Below are 16,757 nucleotides of genomic sequence, written 5' to 3' on the forward strand. Positions count from 1 at the left end.
CCGCTGTAGTTTGATCACCAACATTCTTCAAAATATCTTCTTTTGTATTCTGCAGGAGGAAGGAAGTCATACTGATTTGAAATGACATGAGTGTAGGCTTGTGCTGGTGTTTGGTAATACGTTACACCACAGTAGTGAAAATGCACAGTAGTGTTATTACGGGCACGTCAAATCACCATGAGGAAAAATGTGCCTTATCTTTTCCTTTGACTGCAAAATAACACTGTTTATTCTGCATAAGCGTCATACGCACGAAGCCTTGCCGTCCTAAGGTGAAATATGAGTTATGTCACGGCCCTTTCTCATATTTACATGTTTCTAAATACCACATAGAAACAAATAGCTGAACTTAAGCGCCAAAGTTGCATGGATTATATTGAAATTTGCATTCCTGACAGATGAGGAGTTAGCTTGGTCCGCTAGCCAGGCTAAATTTTGCATCTCGTAATTTCACAAATAAACTTCAGTTATCCGGTTAACATAGTGATGTAGTTTATAATGGTGTGTGGCTTAACAATTATTTGTATTTGAAGTTGAAGATGAAACGCAACACAATTGCATCTTGCCACATAGTGCTGCTTTAAAATGTATTTTAAGTTATATAAGCTATCCTACTGCTTACTATCCGGAAAAAAAACACAAATTAGTACAATTGTTGTACTGTGTCAGTAAAAATGACCATTTAAATATTAAGCTATGAATATTACGTTACATGTGTATTTGACTATGTTGGCTATGTTAAATAATTTTTTTTGTACAGCAAGTAAAGTGGGCATCTTTATCTTAATCATCACCATTACATGTGTTTGCTAACTAAAATCTATGCAGTAAAATAGGTTTTATCATATTTAATTAAACACCTGAAAAATTATCAATAAGCTGTACAAAAAGTTGCTAACTTGTTTTTGAAACTGATATTTGCTTGGCTTATGCTTTTGACCTGTTTTTATTATGCATTTCATCACCGAGATACAAGCGTCTAACGTAATAGAAGCTTCATCAATTACTGCCACATAAAAACGTACTACCGGCACAAGCCTGCATGAGGGTTAGTAAATAATGACAGAATTTGCATTTTAAGGTGAAATATCCCTTTGAGTGCCTGGTAGACACTTAACGCCTTTCCTGAATTTGATGAAGTGGCCTTTGTGACCTTTCCAATGATATGACACGCGTCTTCACTTGGATTTAACACAATCCAACTGAGCAACTACGGTGTTGATATTCTGTAGCACCAAAAGCTGATTACCATATAGGCAGACAGCAGGACAGAAAGTAAACAGGAAGTTTCAACATATATCCATTTAAACCCAGGGCTCTACGGCAGCTAAAAACAGTCTGAGGTTTATTAGTTGGTTTTATTGGCCGTCGTATCCGTTACAGGATCCTGACAGAAGAGCTGATGGATTAGCAGCGTTTTCACTTCCTTTGTCTCCACTTATAAATGATCTATGACAGCATATTCTGATAAATACAGACAGCACATCCCACATACACACTGTGTTGCTCAATAAACAAAATATGGCAACGGTCACATCAGCAAAAATGAATGACAGGCCAGCTGGGTGTGAGAGGAAACAGTCTGACTTGCCACAGAGCTGCAAAGCATGACCTCAGCATGAGGTCTCACGCCAAACATGAACTCAGCAATAATACATGTAAATTCACCTTTTTTGCATTCTTTGTTTCATTTACAGTCACGACAAATCATCATTTGCAATTTAATGGAGATGGGAGGATAAGCGAGCAAAGTTTGAACACAGGCATGACAGAAATGCAAGCAAACATGCGGCAGCTTGTCCATAGGAGGTCTGTGGGAAGACTGTCAGTGTTTTTGAAGACAGCCATCTAAACATGGCAACTACAGAAACAGGTAGGACACACACTCTATCCATGACAAAACATAACAAAGATTTCATGTTTTGATCCCACAAAGTTCCAAAAAATAATCATACTCGCACACTTTTTCCGGGTTTGTTCCATGACTTTGGGCCACAAGATCAGCAGAATCTATATCTGTCTTTAAGAATCTCTTCTGTCAACATCTGACCCATTAGTACGGTCTTCTGCTTCATTTTTACTTTTCAATCCCCACCCAATTTTTTTAGCTTTGTATACTCTGATAGGCTGACTGAGACCAGTTTTTACTGCACCTATGCATTGTTGTTCTTTTGTTGCACAAATTTCTACTATTGTTTTATCCAACTTTGTGAGTCACTTTGTATAAAAGCATCTGCTAAATGTAAATGATATCAAGGGAAGAGTTGCACAGACTATAAAACAAAATTTAGGCTGAAGGGAGAAGCCGTCCTCCATATTCACGTTCAACTCACAATCACAATTTTGATCAGAAAAATGTAAAAGAACGTAAGAGACGCTACAATGAAGTAACCTATTCTAATATATACAAACTACTCTGCATTTCAGACAAAACCTGCACATCTTCACTCAAACACCCAAGACATATTATTGATGGCTTTCTCCGTAATGTCGAACAACATCAAGCCCTGAAACACAAATAACTGCCTTCCTGTTTTCAACACCTCACTCCCTCTAGCTTATCTGCCTCTGCTCGCCCCTTTTCTCGCAATAAACCGTCTGCTTCCATACATATGCGCCCTATCCTCATCAAGGGCTCGCTGTGCTACTGGACTATCTAGGTCACTGAGAGGTTTTTAGCAGAAATGTAAGAGGCCAGAGAGCGATTGAGTAAATTTGATCAATGGGGCTGTTACATGAGGACAGGCTTTCCTGGAAATGTTGGTTGCAATTCAAAGAGCAGCATGACAGACAAACAGTAAAAGAATGGTCTGATTCATTTAGCAGATTAGCAGCTGTTTGAAGACACTCATGTGGGTAGAATGGGCTCTATGTCTGGAATGTCATAGATTCATTTCACATTAATACGCATATAGAAACACTTCCTGATACACAGGAAATCCTATTAGGTTATGTAACTAATAGGTAAGATCATGAAAATGATAATGACTATGATAAAAAGATTCCTTTATAGCCTGAGCAACCGTCTATGACCCAAGCAACCCACTATGAACTGAGCAACCCACTATAATCTTTGAAACCCTCTAACCTTCCACAACCAGAGTAACCAGGTGTAACCTGACCTGAGCAACCCGGCACTATCCCTTTTTTTCATGTCAAGACATAGTTGTAGCTCTAAGTAAGGACCCTTTGCACTTTTCAGAACTTGGATGAATAAACATGGGTTTCGCAATCAGTCCCGCATATAAAAGAGCAGTGGATTTGTCGCGTGTTAGGGGGTGCGCCTTGGCACATCTTTATTGCAGGTGCAAGTATGTACATGAATCTCTGGAGCCCTAAGGGATACTTTTCATCCTGCTGGAATGTCAGGCATGCATCCCTTCCATAAGTCCAACCTACAACTCTATCCCCTAGGTGGAACAGAAGCACTTTATAAGTGATCCGGACCCTTTCACAAAAAACTCACATTAATGACAATCAAACAGTCTTATATAATTCTATTTATACTGTATATGAAAAAATGCTTACTTTTCAAGTCCTAAATGGGTGTGAGGTAGTACAGTAACAATATAATTTCCACGTAACAATCTCCCATTATAACTCTAAATCTTATATGTAATTTTTCTTAGATTGAAATAATTTATTTATTTATTACAGTTCAATTAAATGCTTACCATAAAATGTAGGCAAGTTATGAAAATGTACTAAAGATATCAAATATCAAAAAAAGATATCACATTAAAATCTTATAATCAGATTTATTATTTATTTATATTTATCTTCACGCTAGGGCTGGACAATAGTTCGATAACAATTTCTATCGCTATATAATTAATTTTGATAACGGGGATATGGTTTTTAAACACGTTTTTAGATATTTCAGTATACATTGCACATCCGGGTCTGAGCTCAACAGTTTGGTTGTTATTCTTGTTGTCATGCTGTTTGCTTGGATTGTTTGCAATGGCGAAAACACTTCCTCAATGTTAAATTTGCAGTGGGTCTGTGAAGGACGCTGCCCTCTGACGGTCTGGTAGATCACACATACTCGTTTGTATTGCGCATGTTAATTCGGAAATTCGTGCTTATCTGTGATGAGTATGCACAAAAACTGCGAATCTCTGGTAACTTAGCACGCGTCTCCCAAAACAGTGGTTATGACGCGTCACATCAAAGCGCTCACACGGCGAGCATCATTGTGCGTTTCAATGCAGGTTTCACCTCGGCTCGCCCAAAGTTTAATAAAATTATTAACAGCATTACAAAGCGATCTGACTTCGGAAATACGTGAATATTCAGCTTTTTTATGTCCATGTACAGATCTCATGCCTACTTATTTACATTCCATGGAATACACGGAATAGAAAAATCTCTTACGGTTGACATTTTATTGCGTGGTAATATATATATAATATTTACATATATATGCATTTAGGACAAATTACATGTATCCCAAACTGGATAATATACAAAACTACAGTATATTTTGTAGAGTGGTGAGTGTTGGGAACAAGAGGGGCAAATTTTATAATACGTTGTGCAAGTGGGGCGCAGCCAAAATGTTTGAAAACCAACTGTTACAGTAAATAGTAAGATACATATGGTATATAAAGTGTAAAACGTGCTAGAATTATTATTGGTGCTGTTTCCAATTGTATACATCCTGAGACATGGGGTAAGACATTAAAACCTCTTGCTTTACTTAAAAAGGGGTACTACTTACATTGACTTTAAAAGGCTGGACAGTGTTGTCCAAAAGAAGAACGTCGCAGACCACTTCGGTACGCTGCCGGTCGCGTGCCAGCTCCGTCGCCCGGACATTGTAGGATCTGCCTGCGGGCAACCGGAAGCGTGCGGTCATTACGGTCCAACCAGGGTCTGTAACACAAGGCTTCACTGTCAAGCATTTTTAAATGAAATTCATCTATAGACACCTTTATATAAGACTGAAGAACAAAGTCTTTAAAAAACAGAAAGCACAGAGAGCCGCGGTTAACTGCATCATATACCCATAACTACCAAAACAGGCTATACTTGACGTTTTTTGTTGCTGTTATTTTACTGTACAGGTGGCGGAAGCACCATAGTAGACAATAATGAAACAGACAGTTTGTTGATGTGTCTCTAATTCATTGAGGTCTAAAAGAGAGATCTGTTTCACACAAGACAAGCTGACATTTTTACATACAGCCTACATTTAGCCTAAATATAACCTTCCTTAGGGGTTCATCTGACACTTTTAACAGCTATCCTGGATAAACCAAGCAGGGCACACAGTACAGGTACACAATACATAGGATTTAGTGTCTTGACACTTCATCAACCTTATCAAGACATTTCCCTTGTTGTTAAAAAGTTTTGCTTATTTTTAACAATAAAAATACTTTTACAAAATAAACTCAAGATTAAAACCAACCTGGTGTTGACACTTTCTGACAATTTCATAAGAAATGGTCTTAGTTACCTGCCAACAAGTGCCATGTGAACTGACCATTGCACAGTAATAACAGCATCATATACTTTTGAAATTAACCTGCAAGGTATATTTTATTAATCCTACCTATCCCCCACATTTCCCATGTTGTCTCATCATAGGAGACCTGTGATGCCTGCATAGATGTAAAGTCCAGATCAGCAGATCATTCATGTGAAAGAAGCGTCAGACCCACCACAGAGACTCCTGAAGTCCCCTTATGTTCATTCATAGATCTACGGTTACACAAAGATGACAGTGAAACTCTGACCTTTAAAAGTACCCAAGGGGCCGTTTACACAAGACCGTTTTCAACCGCAAAAAAATGAATGTGTCTTGGCCATTCGTTTACATGGAAACAGCATTTTGGGGGACTGAAAACGCAAACTTTTGAAGACGGGTCTCGAAGTGCAACTTTTTGAAAACGGCACCTTTTTCGTTTCCATGTCAACTGCAAGACGGAACCAGAGCCATTGAGAGAGAGAGCATGTCAACTACCCAGAAGTTACTAGTTACGCATGGAGCTGCGACTAAACAGACCAGCTGAGGTAAACTTTTTACCCATTTAGAGACGAAAGCCATTTAATGAATAAAAAAAATGAAAGAAAGAATTTAAAGAGAAAACATAACTTCCTGGAACTATCTGAAGGCTCCATGAATCACGTGATCCTGAAGCATTTTGGACTTCTGTTATCAGAACTCTCTCAATGGACCGAACTTTCCGATGACGTCATGCGTGCGTCTGAGTAATCTTGCGCAGACTGACCACAAGAATTCGATGGGTGGAAAGAACTTATTGAAATTACAAGTTTGCTAAAGAAATAATATTCTGCAGGAGTAACACTGTTTTGCACGCCCAGGCACTAAAGTTAGCTTGAAATTCCGCTTATTTACAGAAAATGTATAACGCTAATGCACATCATCGGCAACTCATCAGGAATACAAACATACAAACAATCTCAGACACCTTGATCCACGCAATTTTCATTTATTTATGTCCCTGTACGCAAACAGGGATGCCTCAGATATAATTGGGAAACCCGCCACAGCAATAATCAACCTCTCCTCCATTTTGCTTGTGAACTAATGTGGTCAGAACCAAAGTTTACATGGCTGCGTTCTCTGGAATCCTCTCAAGCGGTGGACTTCTACGTTTCGATTGGTTGCCACCGAACCGCGTCATAACTCATTGCCATAAAGTTTACCTGACGGCCAAGACACGCCGCTGCTTGCCGCTGGCTCGCTTTGAAAATGAATGACTTCCATCTACTTTGACGCTCTCGACTCTCGATGCAGTGGTGTGATGAGACACTTATCCCACGAGAACAAGATTTTTAAGGTATTTTAAAGAAATGCTCTATGATTAAATATATATAGGGGAAAAAGTATTTTATTCACCTTAAAAACAAAAAATGAAAAATTGTAGGTATAAAATCATCTTGTACTTAATGAAACAAATTAAACTTCTATTTTAATTAATTATATTATGCAGTAATAAACAATGTGTAAACACAGCTAAATGTTTTATCACAAACTCAACTGACAGGCAGTAATTGCACAAAAATTATAATTTGTTTTCTTATCAGGTGCAGCTTTTAGTAAAGAGCTGTGGTTGTTTTCGTTATATGCTTTTTGCATAGTGCTCGAGTTAGCAGAGGTGGCGATCATATCACACTGTCAATCCTCCCTCCTCCACTGACTAAACCCTCATAGCCTTCAGACAAAAAGTTTAAACTACATAAACACATCATGTTTTATGCTAACATTGCACATATATAAGAGACAGATTATATGTTTTTGAAGAGGTTTGCCTGTAAATGTATTTAAAATAACAAAATAGCGCTCCCAAAGTGTAGCTGGCAGTGCAAACCAGCGTAAACACTAGTGCTTAATGCAAAGGCACTGCAGACGCGAGTTTTGCATGAGAATATTGTGTTCTCGTGAGACAAATCGTATCTTCTCATGCCTATTATTATGTATTATTATAATTTGGGGTGAATTTCAGCTTTATGTTTTTTTTTTAACAAAGCAGCTGATATTACCATCAATATCAGGGCTCCAGACTAACTTTTTTTACTAAGAGCAATGAGAATTTTGATAGTCGATTATTCTAACGATTATTAGACCGATTAATCAACAAATCTGTACATTTTTAATGATTATTCAGCTTTCGCAACTAGTCAAAACATGTAGTTATACATTATTTACGAAATGAATAAAATCAATTCAGCTTTTGATATTTGTTTTAATTAACTTGAACCAACTGGTTACTCTCTTTAAGTTTGCTGATTCTGTCCAACTCGAATCACACAAATACTCTCTACAAACTTTTAAACAGAAATAAAAATAAATAAATAAGGTAAAAAAAAAATTAAATGTGTGCAAATCTCTTGACAGAAGCATTAAGCAGCATTTCTATGACAACAATTCAGTTTAACTCTTTCCCCGCCAGCCATTTTAAAAAAAAGTTGCCAGCCTACGCCACAGTTTCTTAAATTTTCACCAAACTTACATGGCTCACAGTACATTTTCTGTAAAGAAAAAAAAAAATGTCCAATGAATGAACAGTCTCTGCTTTTAAACAAAGGAAACCGTATTCTACTATCTGAATTTGTTCGTTTTTTTTTTATCTCTCCTTAGATGTGGGTAGGTTTCTTCAAAAATGCATCATTTTGAATAAACAGCTGAGATAAAGTTTTTGTCAAAGATTCCACCAAGATTACACTCAGAACAATCATTAAAAACTGATAAGAAATATACGTTCTGGAATTCTGTACTTTTTCCCCAAAGGTGTGTAACAGCGCCACCTGCTATACAAACAGTACAAACACTGATTGCTGTAATAACTCATCTTTGTCGGGGAACCGTTATTTTAAAATGATGAGATAACTCGTAAATGGCGTTGAAAGAGTAATGAAAAAGAGCAAATAACAGAAGAAAATATTAAAAAAATAAATGCAGGATATAATCCTCCTATCAATTAACGTCCCTCTCTTATAATCATTTTCCTCTCATGTAATACCTAATAGTGTTATAATAATCAAAACAGGCTTGACTCCTAAGCTTGATCAAAGCTTTATACTTTGCAAACAAATAATAACATTACTGTTATTATATGATTATTGTTGTTATTATCATTACGATTATTATTCCATTCTCTCATATAAAGATTTACCGCTAAGTTAGTTAGTTAGCTCTAGATGGAGAACAGTCACCTCTCTCCTGCTCATTCTCCGGGATGTTTCCTTTTTAAATGCTCCAGGATGCAGGTTGTGCTGCCGTGTAATGCAAGTACCGCCTTGCATGCATTGCACACAACCGCATTTTTTGTTTTCAATTTGGTAATGCTTTGCCACACTTTACTTGTTCGCATTCGTTTGTACGCCGCCATAATTTTCGCTGTGTGTCCTTCTACTGCGATAGCATTCGGGAAGGCTGCATTACACTCTAGCGCTACAGTTCCGTAGCGGTCAAATTGTGATATTACAGGCCCTAAAATTAAGTCACGTAATCAAACGACTACTCGACAACAAGAACATTGACGATGTTGACTAATCGTTTCAGCCCTATTCTCCCAAGGTTTGTAATTTAATTGTTTACAGTGTTACACATTAAAGCAAAATGGAAGGCTTCCTTTTATGTTCTTACAATGATTTTATTCTGTATTAAGAACACTTTTCCTCATGTTCAAAACATATAACGTTAAATAAAACTTTTGCCTGTTGTGTTCATTCTTGCTGTGAATGGATTTTAAATAATTCAGTGATGTCTCAAGTAATCCACGGATAAATGACGTTTCCTGAACTCCTCCGCTGTAGGTTTCGTTTTAAACGTCTCAACGAAATTAGTATCACTAAAAATCACTTTTAGTGATAATGCAGCCCATCTTGACGCAGCGCATATAATCTTGATGGTAAGTGGCTCTCGCTTGTCTGTTTGCTTGTGGGCGGGCTCTTTCACCTTAGCCTTGCTTTTGGCCAATAAAAAGAATAGCATCCCTTTGACGACACAGGGATCCAGAATTGTGAGATGGTGGTCTAGTGGGTTAAACCACTGAACTTGTAAATCAAAGGTTGCTGGTTCGATCCCAGCAGCCACCACCAGTGTGTCCTTGAGCAAGACACTTTACTCCATGTTGCTCCAGGGGGATTGTCCCTGTAATAAGTGCACTGTAAGTCGCTTTGGATAAAAGCGTCTGCCAAATGACTAAATTAATTAGAAAAAAACTTTCAGAAACTATTTGGAGTGCTTGGGGAGTGTATCAAGTACAGAAATACTACGTCATACGTCCAACTAGCTTTTTAACAAGTTGACCATGTTAAGCATGAGAAGCCAGGACGTTTAACAGTGTAAAGAAGTCAGAATGCATGACGTAGCATGATAGCTCTGCTTTAAAGACACACATGAGTACAAAATTAAAATCAAATGCTAATTCCACCAAGGACAGAGTAAGTTTGCATATGCAAGACAGATGCTGTGTAATGTGTGATGTTTCTACACCTAAATTGTAAGCAAAAGGGAAACACATTTAATGGTTTACTTTGGTCCATAGCTCCTTTCCAAAAACATCAGCTTTAATGCATTCCAAGCACCCAGCTGAGTGCAAAGGTTAGCAAACACAGCAGCGGCCGCAAAGCCCAGGTGTCTTCTACATAGCTTCTAACTACATGGCCATGCCCTCAGGGAGGTGTAAGGCGTCACCTAATCGAAGGGCTCCTGAAAAGTCTTCCAATACATTCAACATAACTCATCTTTTTCCTGGCCCTTAAGAAAATTAGCAAAAATTTAATTCTGTTTTGGCTGAAAGGTATCACTTTCTTCCACAGAGTAAAATGTGAAATGTTTATACCAGACAGATCAAGTGCAATAGCAAACAAGGTTTTCAAACACTCATCCTGTCATCCACTGTTTGTAAAACAGGTAGTCCCACTCCCACCCTAAACTCCCATCCTGTCAACATATCGGACTGGTCAAACAAGCATGTTTTGAAGCACCAAAAGGCTAGTGTTTACCTTTGGAAATAAACTAGCGAATGGTTAAATATGCATGTGATTAAAAAAGGACTTCACCCTAACATTTTTCTTAATGTTCTATTTGGACAATGTGAATAGTAAGGAAAAATACACAGAAACTACAGATCACTGCCACATTAGCAAACTATTAGCAGCTTACGCAGGAAAAAATGTATGTGTTCTCAGGTACAACCAGCCTGGAGAAAGGTTACACCCATAAGCTTCTTGGTTCCCCTGAGTCATATCGGAGCCTGCAGACTGGTCTATGCCAGACTTGTATTAATTTAGAAACACAGTTTTGATTAAAACTGCACTTTCCCAAAAATTCTGCACAATTTACAGTAGGAGGATTAACAGCTGATATTCAGTAACATTTCTGCTTCTAAACGTGCCCGCTCTGCCGAGATGCAAATCCTTGGCAGGAATGCACATCTGCCTGAATAAAAAGACGCCTACCACAGCAATCAATATCCTGTAAACGAATCTACTTCACTTCATTAGACCTAAGAATGCCTCCCTTGGGCCGGAGAACGTAAAAAGCGTTTTAAAGCACTTCAGTAATGGAGACTACAGCTGAGAAGAAGGTTAGCTCAGACGAGATGTTCTGTATTCATTATACGTCCCCAGACGAGGGACACCCGGATCAATATACACTGTGTGTAACTACACAGTTAACTTAAGCCTCGAGCCCTTTGGAGGGATCTGTTGAGTGTTGGAAACCCCCAACGACATTTTCTCTCATTCATCTTGATACAGATGACTCGGGAGACGGACATGTTACTCTGTCCATTAGCCCACGGCATCTTCATCACTGATGTAAGGGGTGACTCATGAAACATGGAGAATCCAGATTACATCACAAAATCATTTCACAGGAAAACCCATGTTATTAAAAGGGGAAGCCATCAAAGGCTGAGGTGAAATCACTGTATTTGCTTTGAATTATGTATTGGTTTTTGAAAGCACTGGCACCTGGACAAAAATGTTATTACTCAGAGATTGCTACATGTCACTTTAGGAGATTTGATTGAGTTCTCACAAACTAAATGTAGACAGAAAATAGAAACAAGTGGAGTTGTAAAATATACAAAGACTGTACAGGTAAAATTATATGGATTTGGAAAAAATCCATTGAATTTGATTAGACAATTTCATATTGACAGTAAGAGGTTCATATTTAATTCTTCAATAATACTGAAATTTGAGTGCAGACTTGAAAAATCTGAGCTAAGTTGTGACATTGTTGAGATATATTCTAAAACTCTAATATAGACATGAGATTTCTTGGTCTTTTCCTCAAGAGAAACATCGACAATAGCTTTTCTTTACTCTATATATATATTTAATTTAATTGATGTCTACAATTTTTTTTTAAATTCAAGATATTTCATTTGTTTTTTTTCTCGTATGGGCATTTTATTAACTACACTTTAAGCTTAATGCAAAATGTAATTAATTAATATTAGTAACAATGAGTAGTTACACTTTTTAAATGTGTCTGATTTGTTTTTGATTTGTTTAATCAATTTAAGTATGATGATCCGATTAAAATTGTAAAACTCTGGCAAATCTCTATAAACATAAAGACATTTACAGTTATATACACATTGCTGACACAAACATCAACAAAGTATCTCTATTAAAATCCCCACAATGAACACATCTGCAACATTGCCAACATTTTACTGCAGACACACAAACAGAAATGCAGAACCCTTAGAACAGCTCACAAACACAAATAATAAGGGCTACAGCATGTTGCAAGTCAGCATGCTTGCAGTTTGATAAATTCCCAGTTCGGGAGAACAAACATAGAACTTTCCTCTACAGCAGGTGGCCGATAGCGCCACATAAACACTGTAATGTACAGTGAGTGTGTTTTCTGGCAGAGGTGGGCTTATCTCCTGACTCAGGTGAGTACACACGCTTTTAAACTTCATCTACAGAAGCGTGTAACCAGATCTTACAAGCACAACCCAGCCGATCTCTTACATTTTTGCACCCTTTGGCTACATTTGGAACTGTAACCACAAATGCAACTAATGGAGGAAGTTAAAAAGGAATAGAGTGATTTTCCAACCGCAATGCTTCAGAGCCGTTTAAATGTGGATGAGGAATCAAAAAAAAAAACTAGGACAGTATGAGATGTTAAGGGAAAGCACTTTATGTATTAGGATTTTTTATTGTACATTACCACAAGGCCCATTATATTCCTGTTTGTCGGTCTGATGAGAGTTTGTTTAAATCAAATCATGTTTACTTGTCTGTCTACAGGTTTATGCTTTATCAGAAACACTAGATTGCTTTAAAGGGACATGACTGATGCATGAAACACGGCAGTTTTGCTAAGTTTATATCATGTGATTGATGCTTTCCATAACTGCTCAACATCAAGGCAAAACGTGCGAGTACAATCATACTGTTATACAGCTCATTTCCCGTACACCTAGTGATACCATCTGTAATCTATCTGTCTGCCTACATTCAAATGAACTACAAGTTGTAAAAACTGAAGTGGCACTTCTATGATTTTCCACCATGGCTCTGTAATTAAAATAGGTCAATCAAGTTAGAATCAAAGCTGTGCAACTTGTAAAACTTAACATCTCATATAACAGGTCAATAAAACAACATTTAATTCAGCTTCCTACTTAATAAGTGCACATATTGAGGGCAAAGTTAAGAGTTTTCTTAGAAAACAAACCCATGGCTAAATTAAAGGGTTCCGTTCTAACATAATTTACAGGATTTTCCTATTTCATAGACTATAATTTGTGCATCCTTAAAATCAAGATATTTTAGTTTATTGGTGAGGACTATTCTACAATGCATCCTCTGTTTCAAATGCTTACAAACCAAGATTATGGATTTTAACAGACCTCCAGCCCTACCCTTTGTGCTAACTGCTTAGGACATCAAATATTCCTCAAACTATGCAGCTTGTTCTAGAGAGGTGTGACCAGCAACTGCAAAGCAACGCACTAAAATACACTCAATACAAAGAAAGATGACAAAGAGAGCATCCATCAAACACTGTACATTATAATGAATGTAGCACAAACTATCACAGTTGTGTGCATAAATACATTAAGCTTTAACTTCAAAGTAACTGAGATGAGCTTAATGTAAAAGTAACGTGGAAATCCATGCACAAGACATCCAGACACACGCTGTTAAATCAGAGGGACACAAAGAGCAAACCGATGAAGCAGAATTATTCTAAAAAAAGACTTCCTCTTTCCTCAACAAGAATTTCAGTCATTAATACTTAAAAGATCTCATTGTCTCTTTGAGACTTGTCACGAGACTTGACTTTAAAATGAGGGGGAAAAGGAGGCCGTCTATTTTTATCTGTCTGAGTTTAGATGCACACATGCAAAAGAAGCCATTGAAACACAGCAGGGAATCTTCTTTAGCATTAGTTTTTAACATATAGTACACCAGGATGCCGTTGGGACTTCTAAATGCAATTTAATACATAATATTTAACAGAGAATTTCATTTTAGTGCTGCATTGTTGTCCTGCATTATTTATACAGACCAAAAAATCTGGAGCGAAAAAACAGTGGCTACATTTATTACAATATTTTGGTGGTGTATTGCACTGGTCTGTTGCTGCAATTTTTATTGACTTGGTTCTTTGTAAATGTTGTAATATTCAAAGACATATTACAGACAATGCTACATAATATTTAGGGAAGTTCAGTGATTTCTCATCCTCGCCACTATAATAAGCATTAAGTTTAAATCATAAAATAACCACTTCACTTCATGTCAACACAGTGATATAAATCTCATAAATGGAAAGCTTCTCCCTTTCATTTAGGAACACTAACCACAAAAATCTGATGCTCTCAGTGATTTTCTCAGGGCTGAGTGTGTGTTGGGTGACAACAGAAGGAAGCTACACCGAGCTTTATAATTAACAAAATCTGCGATGTGGATTGGACAGTATATGTTACAGAATCTATGTCAGGAAAATGGAATGGATCATCCCACAGACAATTTACACTTTGTGTGTACTAAAATGTACCATAGATTTGGTCAAACACCTTTTATTGAAGAAGCGAGTCTGTGACAGATGGATTTCTACACACAGCTGTGTTTTGCGTCTGTGTTTTTTGCTGGAACGCATGGTGACATGTGGTTGGCGATATGTTTTGGACTGCCACATGAGCAGTCACACAACAACAGTGCTGACAGAACGCACGCTATTCACAACACCAAAGCCAGTCATCCACCTCATACTTTTTGAAATATAGCATAGCTTTCATTTCTTTAGGGACTCCTCCGAAAGACTTGACAGAACACCAGTATATTGGTAATATGACAGCGGATTATTCTGTAATTTTGGCTGTCATTTTATAAGGTTCTGAATGTTCATGCAAAGTTTTGCCATTCAGAAAAACGGCATATAAATCAACACTTTAACTACTTATACAGGCTTCTCACAGGTCTCTTACTTCGAACTGTGGATAAGAGGATTCCTTCAGAAAGTAACTAAAAGCTCAACCTCAAATATGAATACATGGTGCTTATATCCCCTGAAAGCTTAACGCATAGCGTAGGTGCTTAACTCAGAAGGTTGTTACTCTCAAAGCAATGTGAGAGGTCACTTCCTATATTGAGATCTTGGGCAGGTGTTGCCATTTCCAACTGTCTGGACACCTGCCTCCTGTTACCCCCTCTTCAAACCCCCCAAACTCAGCTCTCTATGGCCTTGGCTCAGGTGCTCAGAAATGCATGCCAGGACCCTCACTGCAGGCCTCGCACCCCTAACAGCTGACACCCTAAAATGAGCAGCACTACTCCCGTATAAAATCCGCCCAATGAGATTTCCAGCGTATGTCCCTGAGAACCAGAATCCCAAAACATGTTTACATACATTTATATGATCTTTTGCGCCCCAGCTGTCAAAATGTTCTGTGTAGAGACTGTGTTAAGTCTACTCTATTGTGCATTTTTTATAATATGCATATGGTGTGTATTACGCACAGCATCTGTTTGATGTTTCAGGATAAAATACTCCTTTTCAAGACCGAAATAGCAGACTAACAACGCTTCTGTTACTGTACTCTTGCTTCATGAACGTGTAAGAATGTTAGGGCTGAATACCGAACAACTGGTTATTTCGCCTCGTGTTTCACCTATCCCTGTGACGTCAAATCGATCACGTGTCTCGTCACACACTGACATGTACCTGGTAAAAGTGATGACGTCACTGCCAAGTCAGATATAAACGCCTCTGACCACATAAACACGTCGTTGAATATCCAATCTCTGAACATTTCAGTTCATGTTGACCAATATAAACTCTGAAACTTTGTTTGGTCTAATAATCATAATGATAACAATACACTTGATAAATAACAATGCATATCTCCAGCCAAAACGCTGGTGTATGGGGTAAATACTGTCCTCCAGAAGCAAAGCTCAAGCTGTGTGTAACGTCCTCAACTACGGCTACAGGTACAATCCACCAAACACTTAATGTAAAAAACATTGTAGTTATTTACTGTTGCTTTTATATTTGACGAAACAAATTAACTTTGGATAGTACAAGACAACGTTTTTACAAATTTACCAACAGAAAGCAAATGCAAAGTGACATGGTGAAGCTTACCGTCATAAACTGCTCCAGGGGTGTCCAGTTTTATAAGTGAATCTTATTTCGAAAGAGACCCGAGGCAAAGGAGCGGAGTCCCCCGCTCAGACCAGCAGCAACCTCATACCGACCCACTACAGCCCAGCACACACATTCAACTCAACGGGGCCTCCGGGTTCAAATAATCCACACATAAACCCAATTCTGTAAGACCAATAAGCGACGACACGTAACAATCCAGTGAGCGGACCACTAGGGCTTTTGAAGAGATTTCTCGGGGAAATAATAACGCATTCCCCACTCTTTTGATCGACTCATCGGGATCAGTGACTTTCTCAGCTCGCGTCTCCGTTCACGGTTCTGTTACATTGTACCAGTAGCTGAAGCAACAGCAGTGCTGAGTGTTACATTGTAACATGGCGCGGCGTCTCTCAACAGCGCCACGAGTGGTCGGGGGTGGAGTCACAACCTGAAGAGGCGGGGCATTCGCTGACCAGTAAAGAATCAGAATCAGAAGAAAGAGCTTTATTGCCAAGTATGTTTGCACATACAAGGAATTTGTTTTGGTGACAGGAGCATCCAGTAAACAGAATAAGCAACAACACAGAGACCATCAAACAATACAAAAAACAGTTACACAGATGATTTAAATAAGGGCCTATGGGTA

The 16,757-nt window shown here is 38.1% G+C and overlaps 1 protein-coding gene across 1 annotated transcript in view; it reads right to left on the minus strand.

The window, feature by feature from the left end:
• ptpn4a (protein tyrosine phosphatase non-receptor type 4a) overlaps positions 1-16,494 on the minus strand; it is a 38,373-nt gene extending 21,879 nt beyond the window's left edge. Inside the window, exons 1-2 of the mRNA XM_056754796.1 lie at positions 16,109-16,494; positions 4,724-4,878 (exon numbers count right to left, since the gene is read on the minus strand). Coding sequence (XP_056610774.1) covers positions 4,724-4,861 — 138 coding nt within the window. The 5' untranslated portion in view covers positions 4,862-4,878; positions 16,109-16,494. The remainder of the gene's footprint in view (positions 1-4,723; positions 4,879-16,108) is intronic.
• Between the last annotated feature and the right edge of the window lie 263 nt (positions 16,495-16,757).

The sequence above is a fragment of the Triplophysa dalaica genome, chromosome 8 (genome assembly GCF_015846415.1).
Source record: "Triplophysa dalaica isolate WHDGS20190420 chromosome 8, ASM1584641v1, whole genome shotgun sequence".
Lineage (NCBI taxonomy): Eukaryota > Metazoa > Chordata > Actinopteri > Cypriniformes > Nemacheilidae > Triplophysa > Triplophysa dalaica.